The 21,576-nt window shown below is 43.8% G+C and overlaps 1 protein-coding gene across 2 annotated transcripts in view; it reads left to right on the top strand.

Moving 5' to 3' along the window:
* The window catches only part of LOC144755927 (calcium-activated chloride channel regulator 1-like), a 368,989-nt gene that overhangs the window by 32,038 nt on the left and 315,375 nt on the right, over positions 1 to 21,576 (top strand). The window contains exon 2 of one of the 2 annotated variants that reach the window (XM_078645333.1): positions 18,898 to 19,035. The exons of the other annotated variant lie outside the window; for it this stretch is intronic. Within the exon in view, the coding sequence (XP_078501459.1) occupies positions 18,898 to 19,035 (138 nt within the window). The remainder of the gene's footprint in view (positions 1 to 18,897; positions 19,036 to 21,576) is intronic. 2 annotated transcript variants of the gene reach the window in all.

The following is a 21,576-nucleotide window of genomic DNA, read 5'->3' as shown; positions in this document are numbered from 1 at the left end:
AGCACGCAACCACCATGGATGGATCTCCAACAGGCAGATAGGTCAGGATTCCTGACGCATCCATTCTGTCGCAAGAAGGGAGCAATGAGAAGTGTTGCAATGCTGTCTTGTCGCAGCGCAGCAACACTTGTCATGACTGTGGAACAGGAATGCGCACTATCTTAATGATTGTGCGCATTCCTGCACTGTAGTTTTGTCGCAAGTCAGCACTGCAACATTGCTTGCAGTACTGTCCAGCACCAAAAACATGCGTAGATGTGGGCCCAAGACTTATACCCATTTTTAAGACCAGCTATTTTCTTGTCTTAAGTTCCTGCAGCTAACGGGCCTTAGCGCAATTGTTTTTTATCGCTTTGCAGGTCTGGGCTATCCTTGTTAATAGGGCAAAGTGCGGTTAGCAGCGGTTTTTGTGATATTCAGAGAAGGAATGCCTACCCTGCATGTCATTAGCGATAAATATTGCTGGCATGCACTGTGATAGAAAAACCAGCTGCTTTCACGGGAAAGCTGTCGCTAACGCCTGTTAGAGACATCTTGCTAATAGGGGGATAGAATAATCGCCACTTTAGCGGCAAAAAAGTGCCACTAAAGCGGCGATAGGCCCTTGATAATATGCCCCATTATTTTTAAATAAAAACAAAGGTAAGAAATGAGGGAGAAACAAAGTAGTAGGTTAAGAGGTGAGCAGGTGGAGCAATGGAGGCAGGGAAGCAACAAAGAAGTTGGGTTGTGTCAATATTACTAGAAAAAGCAATTTCTGTGGATGGGCGAGGTATGCAATGGATGAGGTGGGATGGAGGTGACAACAGCCCAGAGAGTCAAGGTGTGGGGACTCAGGGGGGAGGTACACAAGATAGTTACAGCAAGAAAGCACGTGTATTCCAATGGAGTGCAGAAATCAGGAGAAAAAGTTGATCACTAAATGTAAGCAGCACAAGAATACTAGTCAATCAATGGTAAAAAATTAGCTGACCCAACACCTTGTCAGTGTACATAAGATGACTTCAACAACAGACTACTAAAAGTTCCTTTCTAGTTAGACATTTCCAAATTAAGCAGCTCTGCAGGCTCCAAATGCTATGGCAGACCCTCTTCTTTGAGAGTGAATTCAACAGAAGATGAATAGATCACAATCTGTTGCTGTATCCTTTAAATACCCTTTAACTTCCAAATCCTAAAACTCCCAGAATCTTCCCTTCTCGTTGTTCTGTTGGTTCTAGCACTGATGAGCACAACATCCCTACAAACTATGTTTGCCAGTTTTGCACCTGGACAGGAAATTATATTTCATTGGATGGCAGCAAGACCGGTGGTAGTGGGGTATGGCATAATTACCAAATCTGACAATGCCCTTGAAGCTAGGAAGTGGTGGCCATGGGGTAGTAGTGTTTCTTTTAAGTTTGTTTTCATGTAAGCGTATATTTGACTGAAAGAGATAAGATTCATATAAAAAGGATACATTCAGCCACTGCAACCAACTCTCTTTCAATGCCCTCACTAAATATGCTCTAAATATGAAAGCCCTGCTATAGCTACGCTAAACAACCAAAAGCTACTTCTTAACTTCCTTTACTTCCCTTTTAGTTCTCTTACTGCTCATGTATGTTGCCAAATTGAGTGTGACATTTCTGTACCATCCATAGACAGCTTGAAGGGCTAATATAAAATACAATTGAAGTTCTGTGTATTAGAATAAATATTGCGAGTGGCGGCGGGTTTCATCTACAGGGAGCGGGTCAGGCTTATGCAAATAATAATAAAAGACTTACCAAAATGCTCCAGTCTGGATCTCTTTTTTTATCTCAGGAACTAGAAATGGATGCTGCAACTTCCTTGACCAATCCCGGCGCTGCTCACAGCATGAGAGCAGCACCCTATTTGGAGGGAGTGGCCGGTGCCAGGGTTCCACAGCGCACTCGAGGCCTGCACTTATTCTAAACCCGCCTGTGTTAAGACAGCTGGGTTGAGAGATTTAAAGTGCGCATGTGTGGCTGGCTGTCTCAAGATGGCCTCCCAAAGGGACATGCGCACTTTAAACACCAAGAGCCCATCCTTCTCTCTGCTGCTGGTGACACTCAGCAGGCCCTGCCACCCCCCGTCCTGATGCTCTGTTTGGAATGGGTGGATGAAAAATAAAACGGTATTAAATTACTATTTTATTTTTCATCTCTGGGGTTTGGGGATGGGGCATTTAAGTGGGGTGTTGCTCCTCTGCTCCAACAGAGGAGCCACCCCTGAATATTGCTATCAAAAGGCTCAACAGACCTGCAAACCTGGAGTCCAAGGTTTTCACACATTTTTCACCAAAGTAGCATGCTTCATCATAGTGTCTACTCCTCACCTTGATATTTGGATGTTTAATAGATTGAGGCCATGCATATGTTTTTGGAGCTTTAATCTAACTTGTAAAATTTTTAGCATTGAGGTGTGACTCCAGACTTTTCTCTAACCAAAGCGCTAAAAGTTCCCTGGGGCAACCATGCCTTGAATTATTACATTTCTGCATACAAAACGGAGACGGATGGCGCAGCACACTGCCCTTTCAGGAATGTTGGGTGTCCTGAATTTATGATTCCTATAGCTACGATTGTAGATCACATCTTCCTCAAATTACTATTAGAAGAATACATCAAATAGGTTTGACCGACACCACAGGATTGGGGTAGGTCATATTTTTGGTTTAATATCAGGCCTATGGATGAACCACATTTGACAAGCAGCAATTTAGCTATGATTGATGGCTACATTGCCTATTACTGATGTTGAAGAATAATATTATTTGCTACTTCCCAGTGGTAGATTTGTTCTTGCCCTGATGAAGCTTTTTTAGGTGAAACTCGTTGGCTGCGCTCCTTTGAAAACTCACAATAAAGCAACAGAACTATTTCTACAATGAAGATCTACGAGTATTGATCTAATGTCATATATCAATTGTGGAATGTATTTTACGTGAAGTATCTGTGTTGCCTCTCAAATATCTTTTGTATGAGAAATGTCTAATGTATGGTCAAGTGGCAGCTGACCATTAAGGTGGGCAACATTTTCTCTTAAATCCATTGTGGTGACTATATCGGGCAGTGCAGCACTAAACTCCCTGGCTGCTCTCTGTTTTGTTCTAGCAACCTTACTTCACTGCTAAGAATCCCATAATGCACCTTATTCCCAAAATACAAAAAGAGGAAACCTTTCTCTCCTTGCGCATAGCCTGCCAAGGTAATGAACAGCCCCCTCCTTTGTAGTCACTCAAAATTAGTTCTGGAGCTAGCCTTCCTCCCACTGGCTTTGGTGCCACCCTGACAAAGGGGATGAAGGCTGCTTTCTCCAGATCTCCCTTAACATTTACTTGTGAAAAGGAAATCCTCTTTCGAGTTAATGAAGTTCCTGGGTCTTCCCTAAATGGTCTTCCTGCATGAGGAAGAAAAACACGTCCCACACTCAGGCCGTTGTGTCTGCTCAGGGTGCAGTTTTTACACATTTTTCTCTCCAAATTCAGGGCAAGTACAGACTGGGTAGATGCTGGAGAGCGAATGCAAATTAGCTTCCTGCAGCATCAGGGAGGGTAAAGGTAAGTATCTAACAGTTACATTTCCAATATATTTTTTCTGATTTCACCATTAGATTGAAGTTTTATTAAATATATAAATGAGTGTTTGCTGGAGGCTGTAGCTCGAATAAGTCAAACGTTATTGATTTAAGTGTATAATCTAATGATGACTTTCCTTGTGTGCCAGGTACAGCATGACAATGCAGTTGTGGGCATAGTCACTGGTGTACTATGCCATTTTTAATCTCATACATGTTTCACTCTCCTGTATTAGGCACCATACCTTGTTGGCAGCAGGTAGTGCTTAACAGTGAACTATTTAATATTTAAAGTGAGGTTTTCCTTCCTTTCAAAAGGGGGGAGGGGGTTCAGAGGTCTATGCGGCAGCATTCAGGTAGCTGCTGTCAAAAAAGTCTAACCTGACAGCAGCAGTGGGTGATATAATAGATGCTGCACTCCACGGGTGGCATTTAGTTTTTCATACCATGGGTGAAGTGTCCACACCATGTATAATTGCCTTCTGCGAGAGTTAAATAAACCAACCTGGGATTCGTACATTTTTACATGTGTTATCGGGAGAGCACACATGCTAGGTACTGGAAAGCAGTGTCTAAAAACCAGTAATATAAAATCAGCAAATGGGGATGACCATGTAAAAGAGGCATTTTCGCACACCCAGATTATTTGAGTATAGAATACCCAAATAGATTATCTGAGAGGGGTAGCATGTATAAGTAAAACTTGCTAAATGATTTATAAGGCACAATTTAAAAAAGTGGAGTGTTTCAGTTTTGTCCTGATTGAGCTTGGGTCCAGAGGTAGAGGTTAAAAGTTGTGTTTATCTAGAAGGTTTAGGATTGAGTGTTCTGGATTATTTATGAATATAAGAATACCGTAAATTTAGGGACATAGTATATGTTCTTGTGTTTGTATTTGGATGAGCTCAGTATTTTGATTTAGTCTGATTCTTGTCCATGGTGGTTTAAGAGCTATGTTGAACAGAAGGAGAGAAAGGGGACACCCTTGTCTAGTTCCTTTTTTTATTTTTTTATTTATATTTTATTTCCACAGTTCAGCTACAAGAAGCACAAGCAAAATCAAGCCATACAGCCATAATAAAAATTCAAACATAATAAAAATCCCCAAATATTATAAAAATATAAGAATAAGCAGAAAACATTGCATCATGCATTCATGTGCTCAGAGAATACCCCCCATGTGCAGCTAAAGTACAAATTTCAAAACTGTATTTAAGTTTGTATTACACTCCTGCACGTATGCATAAGTGGGGTGATCGCTATGATGACAAATGCTTCCGCTGCAGGGGAGATAATGCAGATAGCCTTCATATATTTTTTAGTTGTGTTAAATTGAATAACTTTTTGCAGGATATTGAAAGGTTTTTATCTAATGGTCTTGGGTCACCTTTTAATATTACACCAGCTTTAATGCTCTTAGGGATCGGGCATGTTGTTAACAAAGGGAGTTTTTTCTACAAACATCGCTATTTTCTATTTGTGGCAATGACTATGGCTCGACTATGTATAGCTTCTGACTGGCTTCGCCCTGACTCTCCATTGTTTGAATGTTGGCATGCCAAAATGTATAATTTAGCCAATTTAGAATTTAGTTTGTATTCTATAAAGGGCACAAGGAAACGAAAGTTAGGATGTCTAGTTCCTTTTGGGATGCAGAATCATTGTGATATAATTATTCTGACTAAAATTGAATCCAAGTTGTCAACTATAGTTCTATTGTAATTTATTAATTCTTCAGTATATGCTATTCTAAAGTTCCAAAAGAAAGGCTCATTCAACATGATGAAAGCATTTCTTAGCTCCTAATGCAGTAGCACTTCAAGTATTACGTACATCAATGTGTTGCGTTATGTAATGTGTATTTGTAAAGCTTACTATCACCTGCAAGGGTGTCCTGGCATTGAGCAGGTGTGTGTGCCAAGCCCTGCCTTTTGGTTGATTGGTTAATTAAAAAGCTAGGTCTTCAGCTGTTTATGGAATTCAAGAAGAGAGGGGAAGGCTCTAATGTGGAGTGGGAGTTTGTTGCATACTTTAGGAGCGATGGAATTGAATGTCTGTGCTCCTTATCACATTCTGTGTATCTGTGGGATGGTTTGTAATCTTTTATTGAGTTGCTCAGTAATCCTGGTGTAGAGGGTGGTCCATTAGTCCAACATGCAGGTCACCAGGGTGTTAGTGACTGTTAGAGCTGGCACCATTAGTGTGGGTTTCCCCTGTATTTTTGCATTTGTCTGCTGTTATTTTGCTGTGTGTTGGACTTAATTCTTGCTGATCTAGATGCTTTTGGTACTTTGCCACTGCTGTTCAGTGCCAAAGTGCAAGTGCTCCCTGTAAATTGTTGTTACGGGTTAGTGATTCCATGATTGGCATATTTGATTTACTAATCAGTCCCTAGTACAGTGCTCTGTGTGTGCGCACGGTCTGTAAATCAAATGCTGCTAATTGGCCTGCAGCATTGATTGTGCCACCCACATAAGCAGCCTATAAATGTAACGCAGACCTGCCACTACGGGGTCTGTATGCTGTTTGGTATTGCCATGTAGACCAGGCAAGTGCACCCACTTGCCGGCCCTAACCTTCCCTTTTCCTAAATGTGAGTCACCGCTAAGGTAGGTCCAATGTACCTCTGTGGGCAGGGCGCAGTGTATGTGAAAAGTATGGCATGCCCTGGTGTGTGTGGCATGTCATGATAGTGAGTTACCGCCAATTTCGTTTATCACTATTGCAAGGCTACCTGTTCCCATAGAACAGAAAGGGGGGTTTGTTTATATCATCTTATAAACATAACTGGCCCTGAGAACAAGTTAGGAAAATAAAGTTTAGTATGCCTGAATGTTAAGATGCATCTTTTAGTGAGGGTCATTTTTACATTCTGTGTTTGAAAATACCACTTTTAGAAAGTCGTTTTTTGTGCCTAACCATTCAGTGTGCATCTGCTAGATGTGTGTACTGACTGTCTGGCTTTGGATTGACAGGGGCTGGGAATATGCATTCTGTTCAGACAGCCACTTGGGGTTTGAGGTGTGTCCTGCCTTTCCAGGGTGAGTCAGGGCTGGGCTGAATATACCTGGGCTGCATTTGGAGTAGGGGGGTGGAGATTTCCTTAACATCTGAATGGGCCTGGTCTTCTGTAGACAATGCTGTCTCCACCTCCTGCCAGGAAGCTACACCAGAGAGGACAGCACTGGTTTTGGCTGGGCAAAGAGCTTTTCTGCCTCAAAGAACAAAGAGTTTTACTGTATACAAAGAGTGGCCCAGTCCCCAGACTTTTAGATCACTTTTAGGACTTCAAGAGGAACCTCTACCAAAGAGAAAAGCTGGAGAAACCGGAGGAGGAGTACTGCCTCTTTCTATGTGCTGTCTGGGATTGGCCTGTAGTGGCTGTTTCTGCCAAGTAGAGGAACTGTGTGTGAATTCTGCTTGAGAAAGCATTTCCATGGCTTGAAGTGGAGCTTGACCCTGTTCAAGAGGTCTCTGGAGCAGCAATGACCTCACCATCCTTCTGGGCAGAGTCTCTGGTTCCGCTGGTTCCAGTCACCACAGAATAAAAGAGCAGCCGACTCCGTCACCAAGTCCATCGCAGACTCTGTGTACTGAAGGCACTGCAGAGAACACCGCCTTGCTTCACAATGCAACCCTTGTCTCATTGACTTCGTCAAAGAACCACTGCTTGCATCGTGTCCCATGAGCACCGCACTCCGCATCGCTTCTCTACACGCTGCACAGACATCATGAATCCGTCGCTGCTCGATTTGAACATCGACCGGCTCTGTTGCCACACCGTGACCTGCCAGCACTGCATCAAGCACCGTGTCACCCTGCAACACAAGCCTTGGTCTCCATCACCGAGCCGCTGCCTGCACTGAGCCGTGAGGACACAGCACGCTGCAACACTTCCATCTCACATCGCAACTGCGACAGTTGCCCCGACCGACTCACATTGGCGTGTTGGCTACAACAAGCACTGTAAACTGGTGTGGTGTCCATTTGTAGTGTTTTCACTGCGTTACTGTATGGATGCACACATGCTTTACACACTGATTCTGAGATAAATCTGTCTGCTCATGCCAAGCTACCAAGGAGGTGAGCAGGAGTTATTTTAAAAGTGTATCCCCCTTACCCTGACTTGGAAGAAGGGTCCGTACTTGGACAAAGGTACCTACCTCTGCTATCTAGAGACCCCCATTTCTAACAGTGACAGTCTCTCTAGTGCTGTTTGGGAGGTGTTTAAAGATCTTTCTCAGCATCTTCTGGGCATTGAAGCAGGATGAAACAATGGCGTTGACTGGTGCAGCAGTTTGCTGTAGATGATTATACTGAGGTTCTTGGTGTGGGTCCGAGGTCAGCTGACCACCAGCTTGATTCCCATGGTGTGTTGCTCTTCCCAAAGATCACTGCTTCTCTCTTGTCAGTGTTGAGATTGAGACAGTTGGCTTGCATACAGTTAGCGATTTCAGTCATGCGGACAGTGAACTTGTTTCTTTGTGTTTGAGGTGTTTTCTGAGAGGAAGAGTATGAGTTGTGTGTTGGTACAGGAGAGGATATTGATTTTGTGTTCACATGTGACGTTGGCCAGAGAGATAATGCATGTGTTAAAAAGGGTGGAGTCGTGCAATGAAACTTGAAGCACCCGGCAGATGATCTTGCAGCTTTCGAGGAATAAAGAGCCAGGCTGATTACTTGTGTTTTAACCCTTAAGAAGGAGCAGTTCCAGCACAGCATGGTTACTTGGAAGCCAGTCATGTGCAGGCACGTGATGAGGATGAGGTATGAGACTGTGTCAATTGCTGAAGAAAGGTCCAGGAGAATGAGAGCCGCCATGTCTCCTTCGTCAAGGATCATGCCGATGTTGTCTGTGGCAGTGATGAGTGCTGTTTCTGTACTGTGGCTAGGCCTGAATCCGGAATACCTGGAAATGAGGAGATGGCGGTTACTCTGGTGGTCAGTGTGGCATTGGTTGATTAAATTCTCTAAGACCTTTGCCATGTAAGGTAGGTGGGTAATAGATCTGTAGTTGGAAATTGTGGCTGGGTCCGCAGATGGTTTCAGAAGCAGGGGCATGAGCAGCATATTTCTAGGTGTTCAGAAATGTGGCTGAGTTGATGAAGGCATTGAGGTTGAGTGCTAGTACTTTACAGGTGAAGGCATAGAAGGGGCAAGGGTCATATGGGGTCCCCGACGGGCTGGACTTCATGGGAACAGTGATTTTGATGGTGTTGACAGTGGGCAAGAGCTGCAGTTATGACGGCTTGCAGCTGTGGGTCAAAGTAACTGTTGACGGAGGTTATTTTTTTACTGAGGAATTCTGAGAGATTGTTCCAAAGGGCTTGTGAGGGGGTGATGTTACTGGAGACAGCGGGAGGCTTGGTAAAATCTTTGATGATGGTGAAGTTTTCCTTGCTGTTGTTAGTGGCAGCGTTTTGATGTGTTCTCCATTTGCGTTCCAGTTGCTTGAAGTGGTGTTTCGTGGTCAGGTTATTGCCTCTAGCTTGTGCTTGAGGGGAGCTAGGGTGTTGGTGCATTCAGTGAGCCAGCTGTTGAGACTCTTGATGGTGTTCATCAAGTTGCGGGTGTGCTTATACCGGTGTACGTAGAGGATGAAAGCCCACTCCTTTTCTTTGCTGCATTTCCAGCTGCAGTACGCAGGTTCGGTGGAGGTAGGTCTGTGATTGTGTGGGGTGGGTATGCTGAAAACTGACGAGGGAATGGTCTGTCCAGGTCATAGTTGCTGGCTTGCTGGTAATTGACGAGTAAATTTGATCCAATAGGTGTCCAGTGGTGTGGGTGGGTTCAGTAACATGCTGCTTGGGGCCTAGGCGGCCAAGGTTTTCTAGAAGGGCTTTATAGTTAGTAAAGGGTCAGTGCAGTCCTCTAGGTGAAACTTAAGGTCTTTGAGGAGAATGAAGGTGCTGGAGCAGATGATGAGAGGTGAGACGAAGTCCGTGATGTAGCTGGTGAAATTGATGTGGGGTTCTGGTGGTCAGTATACATGAGTTCCACATAGGGAGATGTTGGCTGTAATTTGTATCTTGAAAATTAGGTGTTCCATGTAGCTGGAGGAGGTGTCCTTGTAGGTGGTGCAGCTGATGGTATCTTTGAATATGATGGCATTACCACCAACAGGCTCATGCAAATGATCTTGCTTGGCGACAATGTAGCTGGAAGCGATGGCTGTAGTGATGTCAATCCAGAGGTTTGGTTTAGCCATGTTTCTGTAAGGAAGAGCAGGTACAGATTGTGGTAGTCCAATAGGTCCCATATCACTGTGGCGTGTTAGGTGAGTCAGGGCCTGTTGAAGAACATGCATGTGAGTGTGGCTTATTGTGTGGGTCGTGTTTTGTTAGTGTGAGCGTGAGTGAGTGGGGTGCTGGATGCTGTTGGTGTGGGAGGGATGGGTATGGGGTGTGGAAGGGTGCCTGATAATTTGCCGGTAGCACTTGTGAACGCTCCTTCTGTGTTGTGTGGAGGCTGGGGTTGAGAGTACAAAGGAGTGTGGCATGGAAACGTTGAGTAGGGGGAGCACCAGGGATCCTGCCTGTTAGAACTGGGGGTCTCTAGTTGGCAGAGGTAGGTACCACTGTCCAAACAGGGACCCTTGCTTCTAGTCAGGGCAAGGAGATAGCCCTCTGAGATAACCCCTGCTCACCCTCTAGGTAGCTTGGCACGAGCAGTCTAGGCTAATCAGAGGCAATGCGTAAAGTATTTGTACCAACACTCACAGTAACACAGTGAAAACACCACAAACTGACTCCACAACAGTTTAGAAAAATAAAGGTATTTTTAATCTAAACTACACAAGACCAAAACGACAAAAATCCAACATACACAGTTCAAGATAAGGGTTTCAAAAGAGTTCTTAAGGTTGCGTTAAAATTCTTTAGGTTGCGATAGAATTCTCTACGTTGCGATAGAATTCTCTACTGATGCGTGAAAAGTTCACAGTTGCGTCACGTTTACTCACAGTACCTTTTAGTTGCAACAAAGTTCCAAAAGCAGAAGCTGGTGCAGTGGAAAACAAGCGATGCGTTGCTCCTGAGACCCTGGGGAGGCGAGGCGACAATCCCCCTGCAGCAGCGGGCGTGATGCGACGAATCCGGTCTGTATGGGGAGGAAGGCCACTTGTATGGATTCCGGTGCGTAGGTTCCGTAGGAAGTTTGTTCTCGCAAAGGCACGATGCAACGATCTCGTAGGGGCTGCGACGATCTCCGGGGCGACGATGCACGGTCCAGCGGTGATCCTCTCTCTCGCAGCTCCTCGATGCGATGGTTCTGCGACGATGCTCGCAGCGACGTGATGTGGTCCGCAAGCAAGCGGTGCGGCGATCTCACCCAGCGACGACAGGCTCTGCGATGATACTCGCAGCGATGTTCGATTCTCCCGCACCGGTCTGGTGCGTCCCGCAAACGAAGGATGCGATGTCTCTGGCAGCGGCGTCAGGCACTGCGACGATCTCGACCTCCGTAGTGGCGGGAAACTTCTTGCACTGTCGGGGATGCGCTTCGCAAGCGAGCGATGCAACACTTTTCAGTTTCAAAAGTCACTCAAGCTTAGTTTCAAGCTTCCCAGCACAGGTAAAACTTCCAGAGGCCCCACAACTGGATCAAGCACTCTAGGAAGGGCAGAACTCTCTCAGCAGAGTTCAGGGAAGCTGGGGGTGAAGTCCTTTTGTTCCTGGGACTTCAAAACAGGGAGCCAGCTCTTCTCAGGCCCTTGGAGATTCCTTCAAGACAGGGGACACAGCACAAAAGCAAAGTCCTTCCCCTCTCCTTGGCAGCAAAGCAACAGGTCAGTCCTGCAGAGCAACAGCAGGACAGTCTTCCTTCTTCAGTTTCAACTTTCTCCTTGGCAGAGGTTCCTTCTTGATTCCAGGATGATCTAATTTTCTGTTGTCAGGGGTCCTGTACTTATACCCCTAAAGTCTTTGTTCTCTTGGTGCATGTGGGCCCTGAGCCCGGTCTGAACCAGTTCTGGGTGGTTCCTGAGTACTTTGTTTTGCTGGCTGCATCTTTCCTTTCAGAGTGAGGGGCAGGGTCCTCAGCCGCCCAGCAGGAGGTGGAGCCAGCATTGTGGAAGGCAGGCACAGCCCTATTCAGGCCCAGGTGCTAACTCCTCCCACCACTCCAGTTGCAATTGCAGTCATTCAGCCTAGTGCTGACTCATCCAGCCTCCTGGGGAATCCCCCAGCCACTGTCACTCTCAAACCAGACAGTCAATACACAAACAGGCCCAGGCACACAGAAGGGTCAGACAAGAGAACAGCAACTTTCTAAAAGTGCTGTTCTCAAACACAGGATTTAAAAACAACCTTTCCTAAAAGATGTGTTATTAAATTCTGAATTCAGGGATACTAGATACTTATGTCCTATATTGTTCCTATGGGAAGAAATGCTGTAAACCACTGTAGCCAGCATCCCCCATGTTAACCTATGGAGCAAGATAGCCTTACAGTAGTGAAAAACGAAAATGGCTGCCATTCACTACCAGAGCATGTCACCTGCACTAGTACATGCTCTACCTTTTACATACACTGCACCCTGCCCAGGGGGGTACCTTGGGCCTTCCATAGGGGTGACCTATGTGCACAAAAAGGGAAGGGTTAGGCCTGGTCAGTGGGGACACTGACCAGGAGGACATGGCAGTTCTAAACTGCACACAGGCACTGCTGTGTCAGGCCTGAGACATCATTTTAGGGCTACTCCTGTGGGTGGCACAATCAGTGCTGCAGGCCCACTAGTAGCACTTGTCATCACCAGCCCTGGCACACCCAGTGCACTTTACTAGGGACTTCATGGTGATACAAATATGCTAAACATGTATATTCAATCAGAATAACAATTTACACAGGGAGCACTTAAACTCTGGCACTGATCAGCAGTGGCAGAGTGTACAAAGCATCTAAACCAGCAAAAACGAAATCCAGCACAGCATCAAAAATACAGGAGGTAGAGGCAAAAAGATAGGGGAAACCACGCCAAAGATGCCAGGTCTAACACTGCCGCTCTGTGCAATCCAGGCAGAGACAGGTGCAGATGGGTTTGCCTTTGGTGTGGTAGTGGCGTGTCAGCTGCATGCCTCCTCTGTATGGCTGTGCTGCAGCTGGCATTAAGTAGGTCCAGGGAGGAGTGAAGGGTGCCTTGGGCAGGAAGTCAGTGATATCACTTCCTGTGCAGATGTATGATGGGAAATACAGTGATGTCCCTTCCTGTGTAGCTCAATTAAGGCGGATTAGGTCCCTTTTATTGGCTTCTTTTAAAGATGGTTTAGGTGGGAAACAAGAGATGTCCCTTTTTGTGCAGACAGAAGATGGATGGGAAATCCAGTGAAAATATGTCCTCTTACTTGGCTTTTTCTTTTAAAAACAGTTTGACCGGAAACCAGGAATGTCACTTCCTGTGCAGCTGGATGATGGGAAATCCAGTCATTTCACTTCATGTACAGATGGGTGATGGGGACTTTCAATTTCAGCCTGTGATAGGATTTTTGCTAGTAATCTGGCCTGATATATGAATTGATGTAATTGTTGCGTCGGCAAATGTACCAGAGTGCAGAGGTGTGTTATTATAGTGTTCAAAGAGTAATTCAAGTTTTGCAGTAGTTTTTTCATGAGCACTTTGTAAAATTCAGATGGGAAGCCATGTGAGCCCTGGAATTCAAATTTGCTTATTCTTACTCTTTCTTAAGACAACAACTACTTTCCTTCAGTTGAGATTTTTCTTTTAGAGGTAAAACGTCTGGAGGTTTCCTGTGTGTATGTGAATGCTTTGGTATTACTAAACAGAATTGATTCAAATATTCTGTGATAGAAATATTTTCACTAGTACAAAGGGTTTGATAAAATTCTTTAAAGATTTTTACTTTCTCAATGTGTTCGGTTTTTGGAAGACTTTATTTTTCATGGTCATTTTTTTTGATTTTGCTTTTGTGGCTTTAATTAAGCTAGCAAGGGGTTTCCCTCCTCATCATCATCTATGTGATATTTCGATTTCGTAGCAAGTATGATGTGGTTATCCTCATAAATGCATATTGTTGATTTAAACATTTAACACTAGTGGCTCTGTATATGTGGCATTTATGTTGCTTTTCATTTTTCAATTTTTTGCTGCCTTCTATTTTTAATGGCAACTAGGGCGATAACCTGTAGCTTCATGTGCATCCCTGATTATTTCTGTAGATATTAGCGCTGAGGTGTTACTGCTGAAAAATGTGTCTGTAAAAGTTTTGAGATCACTTGTTTAGAAGTTTGGTGCTGAGCTATCATTTTGAAGTAGTGATATTGATAATCTTTTTCTTGAATGTAATTTAAATAGTGGCATGATCTGTTGAGGGATTGCCCAATGGCTGTTTCTGTGATGATATTAGAAGAAGTTATAATAGTCAATTCTCATTCTGGATAACAAAAAAGTAAATTTCTGTCTAGCAGGATTATCAAGGCTCCTGATGTGTGCATGATTCTTGTTTATTTTGAACTTTTGGAAAGCCTTTTTAGAACCACTATGAAAGTAGTAAGCAATTGTTGAACCTGGCCTTCTCTGCAGGGTCACCCACAAATGTTTTTCCTTCACCTTTTCTGTTTACTGAACCTGTTTTTGTGGACTTTATGACTCTGCACACTTCGCTTGTGCTCTATCCTTCAAATTCCTCACAATTGGCTTACATCCAATTGGCCTATCTAATGTATGCAATGGTGGGTGGCAATTTTTTTATGCAGCACTTCATTCAGCCCCTTTCCATGTCCCACTCAGCTTTCTTTTATCTTACTGTTAATTGGGCATACAACGGACTTGTCGGGAGTCATAGAAAGCCACAGTGAGCCACAGTTAGTCACTCTAGTGAAGTGGTACTACAGATACCCAGGGGCTGTACATCAAAAGCTACTAGTGAGCATTCAGCTTTTATTGTCCTACCCACTTAAATAGCACTTTAAAAAATATATCCAACCTGTCTTTGCTGCCTGGGTGTGCAGTTTTAAACTGTCATTTCGAAATGGCAAAATAAACCTTTTACCAGGCCTACATCATCCTTTTTAATACCTACAAGTCACCCCTAGGGTAGGCCCTAAACAGCCCATAGGGCAGGGTGCATTGCATTTAAAACGTTGGACATGCACTTTTAAGTTTTACATATCCTGGTAGCGGAAAACTCTCAAATTAATTTTTCATCATTGCAAAGCCTACCTCTCCCATCGGATAACTTCGGGTTACCTTATTACATTTACTAAGTGATAAATTTTGATTGGGAGAAAGTAGGGAAGTCATGTTTGGTGTCTCCAGAATTGTAATTGAAAATCCTCTTTAAAGGCAAATTCTGAATTTAAATCACAATTCTGAAAATGCCACTTTTAGAAAGATGACATTTTCTTGTCCTAAACAAAATACTCCTGTGGACAGTTTTTCCTGGCAGAGTCTTGCCTCCTGAGGAAACTGCGCTTTTTGGTCTGGGAATCATGGCTCTTAGGAGGGTTCGGAGTTCCCCGCACCACCTGAGCTCTACCTGAGGCAATGCTTCTGCACTAGTCCTGCAACTGCTGTCCATTTATGCAGGAGGAGCTTTGCACTGGACATCATCCTGGGGGCTCCTCTGCACCATTCCCCATTGCAGCAGCAACCATCAAGATCAAGGCCAAACCAGGAGCCACCATGTCCTGCACAGTCTACATCACCTTGGGTGATAATAAGGATTAGCCTAGAGCCCAGTGAACACAAACACGCAGTGCTCGTGTGACAGGACTTCCAGCAGACATCTTAGCAGGAAGCTCTCATATGTATTTTCTACACAATAAATTGACTTTTTATGTTGCCTTATTTTTCACTTTAATAACTCTGGCAGCCAATAAAAACTTCCCAAGAAATGGTTAGAAAATACAGTAGTACAGTGACAACCAATCACAGTCCGTGACACTGTATGCAATCATGTTTCTATAGGCCTAAACACTCTTTTTTCCCTCAACTCAGCCACCTCTTGAGTCTAACTTTATTCGAACATCCTTATCCAATCATGAATCTGGACTTCCTCTTTGTAGTTGCGGTGGCCCTCGATTTCCAGCGTAATTTTCGCCAGCACCTCAGGATTTTCTTCCACTGTCGAGCAGCAAAACCTCAGCAATCCACAACAAAGACTGACATTCCCAACATAGTTCCCCTCTGGATGCGACCTGTGTCCCATTGGCTTCCTCCAAGGATCTCTGGTGCAGTGGTGAAGTGGCCATCATGAATGAGGTTGGCTGTCCCTCGTTGCACCTACATTTCTTGATTTTCCAGATGAGTCTGTGCATATGCCTTTGCTATTCTAAAACCTTTACCTTGTATCCGCCTTTATCATACATGCCTATAGAATGAATGTCTTTGTAAAGGCATGCGTGGTAAAGGCATTTTCGTAGTAAAGGCGTGCATGCCAAAAACATGCTTGGTAAAGGCTTAAGCGTGGTAATGGCTTCTATATAACGGTCAAACGTGGTAATGATTGCGTTGTAATGGCTGTCCCCCCTCTATTAATTTGGATTGTTTGTCTTAGACCATGTCTCCGATTAGCAGTAGTTGCTGCAATGATTGTAAATTGTAGTAACCGAGCTATTGATTGTGTCTATACTTGCTTACTTGATTGTGCCCTTACTTGCTGTGGTGACAATGGTTTAGATCATAGGGAACTATTGATATTGTCCATTCTTGCATAATGTGCCCTATGTGGTGTTTTAAATGGAGCCTTAAGCGCAATCTTTAGTGTGGTATTTAATGTGATCATTAATGCAATCGTAATATGGTTTTCAATGCAGTTTTTCATGTATCCTTTTATCCGCCCTCAATTGTATTCAATGAAGTCTTACGGTTTTTAATGCTGTACAGTACATAATACAGCATGTCTTGATGCAGCATATCTTCAGTGCAGCAATCTTTAATGGAGCCTTGCATGCAGTCTAACGTTCCTCCTTTATTAGCCTTGAGTTTCGACTTCATTGAGCTTAAATGCGTGGTTAAATTCTTGTTATTGCAGGTTTAGTAATCATGGACGCTCACCGTGGGAGGCACCGTTGGGTGCAATGGTGGCTGGCAAGGTGTTCTGCTGCACGTTATTCAGCCCCTTTCCATGTCCCATTCAGCTTTCCTTTATCTAACTGTTAATAGGACATACAGAGGACTTGAGGGAGCCATGGAAATCCACAGTGAGTCTCTGTTAGTTGCAAAGTTTGGAGTAGAGCTGGCGAAGGCGCTGGCTCTAGCTCCCACCGGTTGGTGATCCCGCAGTAACTCCCTTATTGGATGTTTCTTTGTTTGTCTCCTTTGTTGTTTACGATGCTCAGCAGCGGAAGATGTCTTTCTTTGGAATAAGTTTGGCCACACAGTTGAACTTTTCATAAGAATGCTGCAGCACGGCAGCGCAGTAATGGCAAGTACGACATAGAAGAAGGCCCTTACTATCAAAGATTAGCAATTATGTAGCCTACTCTCGCACCTTCCCTGCAACAGTTAGTAATCAATGCCAACCGGCACCAGCACCATTGACTATCATTTGCACTTTGTGCTTCTTGGCGCTACTCCTACTTAAAATGTAAACAATCCATATCTCCGATTTGCCTTATTGAATTTTTCTCATTTTGGTGTCATTTTGTATATTATATCTTGAAGCTATTGCGGAAAGTGTCCCCTTTTATTCCACAGGAGCTACGAAAAACTGTGGTGGTTGCCTTGGTCCTATCCGGATTAGATTACTGCAATGCTCTTTTCGTGGGTAGTAATAAGGCACAAAAGACCAAACTGCAGTCCAATCAAAACACAGCCGGAAGAATACTTCTAAATATTCCAAAAGGTCACCCCTCTTCTGCGGCTATCAGATCATTACATTGGCTTCCCATACAGCAACGTGTGGAATTTAAGGTCCTATGCCTTGTACATAGGACGTTATATGGTGAAGGGGAGACGGATCTGCGAAGAATCTTTCAGTGGTATACTCCCACTAGAAGTCTTAGGTCGGCAAATTCTGGCCTCATTTGCACTACTAAAGTTCACGGAGCTAGATGGTGGATAGGGGGAGGGCAGGGGGTCGAGTTTGCCATTGTGTCAGCCAGGTTGTGGAACCAACTACCCATGATACTTAGACTTCAACCAAGCTTGACAGTTTTTAGGAAGCAAATAAAAACATGGGTATTTCCAGCTTCCTAATTGTGTAGCTTTAACACTCTTGATCTCTTCTCTCACTTTAGCGCCAAGACGCCTCGGCATTCGAGCGCTGTATAAACTTAAATCCTATCCTATCCTATCCTATTATGTTTTACTCTATTTTTCCTAGTCAGTTTGGGATTTTTTAATATGTTGCATTTCGACTTCATTACTGTTTTGCTACTACATAAATACTTCACAAACCTTCCTGAATTACTTCACAACCCTTCCTAACTTAAGCCTGTCTGATCTGTACCATGGCTACCAGGGGTTGAGCTCAAGTTGATTTAGTTTCTTTGGGAGTTCCTACTGACAAGCGTTGCGATTATTCCCTGAGGTAGGTAGTCCTCCTGTCTAAATAATAATAACATGTATTTCAGTGCTCCACCCTTAAAATACCAAGTATGATGCTTTGTGGCCTACAAGGCCTATATAGGGGTGACTTCATAATATTTGCTAGGGAGGTCTTTATCTGTTGCAAAGGGCTATTTTGACAGGTCCTGCTGCATTTTTGTACACTGCAGAAGTCTGACTACATAGGTTAGGCCTGTACCCATGTTTAAACTGTCACTGTAGTGGATGACAGATGAGGTGCTGCGGTCCACAAGGTGTATTTAACTTCCTGACTCTGGATGCACTTTCTACACAGTATTCTAGGGACTTAGAGGCAAGTTAATAATCTCAATTAGGAATACGCAAATTTAACCATGTTTAAAGGGGGACCACAGGTGTTTTACTCCTGATTAGCAGGGGTAACGTAAACAGATTTCTAAAACCAGCAAAGCAACTGGGGCACAAAAACCCAGAGGTACATCATGTAAAAGATGGTAATTTCCTACACGCTGTATGGATTTCAAATCATCAGGTCTATCATACCATGTGTAGATGCCATGAATGAGAGGCTGTGTGATTGTACTATCTCTCACTCCTCCTTTGTTTGTAAGAATGCCAACAAACAGCCAGAAGCTTTAGCCAGTTTTATACTTGAATACATATGTCCACATTTATTGCACACAGTTAGGAGCAGTTGGAGCACAACATATTCATGGTTACTGTTGCAATCCGATTCTGTACAGCACCATATTATTGTTTGTAAATACAAATGCAGATTTGTCCTAGCTTTGCTGAGAGTGAGATCAATTTCATTTTGTCATTACGTTCTAGGAAATGGTCACCGAAGCTTCATTTTACATGTTTAATGCCACAAAAAGAAGATTTTTTTTCAGGAATGTAAAGATATTATTACCAGCTGATTGGAAAACAGAGAACTACCAGAAACCGAAATATGAGACATATGACAAGGTGAGAGTTAAAATTAAAACAGAACTTGCATACAGCATTACCTGTCATCTTCAGATAAAAATGAAAGGTGTGATAACTAGACAATTTTTTGACAATAGTCATACTTCGAAAGTATGTGGTTCCTTCTAACAAATAGGTTGCTGGAGCCCCCTTTGCACATATGGCGCGCGGCCCCGGTCTGCACCATAGAACACCTTTAACTGGGTGTGTCGGGCTCACACTTGGGCAGCGCACCCTATTTAAACACATGCACTGTTCCCAGTGCAGGTACAAACAAATCCAACCAGCACTGGGAGCAGCCCGTTAGTGAAGAGTGGACCAGCGATTTGAAGTTACAAATTTCCCTTTCCTACAGGCAGTGAAGCCTTCTTCCCCTCGAAGAAGAAACTATAGTAAGGTTGGAGACCTGGACAATAAAAACAGAATATGTAGTGTGGAATTAACGACTCCAAAATCAGTTAACAATTTGTTGCAAAAATCTTTTAGAATCATTTTAATGTAAATCAGATTATAAGGGCTTTATTTCAGAATGAGTAGTAGCATGCAGAGAGATACTTTCTTTGCTTAATCAGTCCACAAAATAAGCATGTTGCCATAACTTTCTAGAATCTTTCATCCTGTATTCCTTCCTTATCCTATTAAGTCCAACGAACGGATTCACACGTCCAACGAACGGATTCACACGTCAACGGCTCGAATTAACAATTTATTTCCTCATACTAATCCACCACTAATCCATTTTTTGTTCCAGAGTAGTGTGCTAATCCCGAAAAAGTGCTACAACGCCTCATCAGGGGTAGTAAGCACTATGTAAATGCAATTACATTTACAATTACAATAAATATCTAGTTTGCTCTGACCACTCTTCATTTTTAGGAAAATAAATTATAAGAATAAAAATCCAGTTACACTTTTTTGTTTAAATTGAAGCTTTAATGATGCCCCTTGCCCTTTCTTTTATTTTACAACAAAAACGAAACATGAGACATCCCGGTATTCCTGGGAAGCTGGGCATTATAAACAATGTTGAAAACAATGGCTCATTTGTAATCACTTAGTAATAACTAATAGATTTTTAGGGGAGCACAATTCAACTGTATAACTGTAATAAGGTATTACATCTCAGCAGCTTTGTTGTTTTCTAAGTAATAGGTGAATGCAGACCTCATAACTCGACTCTAATCATAAAATTAGAAACATGTTTTTATACAGGCGTGTAAGGCTCCATGCATTTTATTATTATTATTAATATTATTACCATTATCTCTTTATTTTATTTTCATTTTTTAATAGTCAGTTATAAATGAGACATTTTAGCATCACAAATTAATATGTCAAATATTTCCACATAGATAACTAAAATATAGATTTCAGAAACGTTTCATTGCCTAGGACAAAGGGGACGCATCAAAAATAAATAAAATCAGGTGGCAACCTGCAAATAATAAATTGCATTTTTCCCATCCTTCTAGGCCAATCAACCCTCTGTTACAAACCAGAATCTAACCAATCCGTACCCCCTCTATGCCTTGTAAGCCATTTACTCATTGGTGCCCAGATCTTTCACCCTTTCTTTACACTACAGCCACCTTTACAATTATACAAGGTTCGTTCAAGATTATAAATAGCAAAAAAGCATCCTTTTTGTGTCGGTGGGGATCCACCTGTAGATCTTGCGGAGCATGCGGAGGGTGTTGAAACAGGAGGATGAGATGGTGTTGACTTGCTTGGTCATGGATAGTGTTGAGTCGAGGTTGAACACCAGGTTCCGTGCATGGTCGGTGGGTGTCAGTGCTGCCCCCAGGGCGGTCGGCCACCAGGAGTCGTCCCAGGCTGAGGGGGTGGAACCGAGGATGAGGAGTTCAGCTTCAGACGGCTGTTCTTCATCCATTCGGCAACGGCTTTCATTCCTTCCTGGAGGTTGGTGTTGGCGGTGAGTGGGTCCTTGGTGAGGGAGATGATCAGCTGTGTGTCGTCAGCGTAGGAGATAATGTTGAGGTTGTGTAGTTTAGTGATGTGGGCGAGCGGGGCCATGTAGATGTTGAACAATGTCGGGCTGAGGGATGATCCTTGGGGGACGCCGCAGATGATCTTGGAGGCTTCGGATCGGAAAGGGGGAGGCCGATGCAATGGGTTCTGCCAGAGAGGAAGGAGGTGGTCCTGTCCAGTGCTTTGTCTCGGATTCCTGCATTGTGGAGGCGTGTGCGTAGGGTGCTGTGGCAGACCGTGTCGAAGGTGGCTGATAGGTTCAGGAGGATGAGGGCCGCGGTCTCGCCTTTGTCCTGCAGGGCCCTGATGTCATCGGTGGAGGGGATGAGGGCCGTTTCGGTGCTGAAGTTGCTGCAGAACCCGGACTGGGACTGGTCCATGATGTAGTTCCTTTCGAGGTAGCCGGTCAGCTGTTTGTTGTCAGTTTTCTCGATGACCTTAACCGGGAAAGGGAGCAGGGAGATGGGCCGGAAGTTTTTGAGGTCATTCGGGTCTGCCTTGGGTTTCTTGAGCAAGGCGTTGATCTCGGCGTGCTTCCAGCTCTCCGGGAAG

This window comes from Lissotriton helveticus, chromosome 1_1 (assembly GCF_964261635.1).
Source record: "Lissotriton helveticus chromosome 1_1, aLisHel1.1, whole genome shotgun sequence".
NCBI lineage: Eukaryota > Metazoa > Chordata > Amphibia > Caudata > Salamandridae > Lissotriton > Lissotriton helveticus.
The sequence above is the reverse complement of the archived record's forward strand: the minus strand, read 5'-3'. Positions and strand labels throughout refer to the sequence as shown.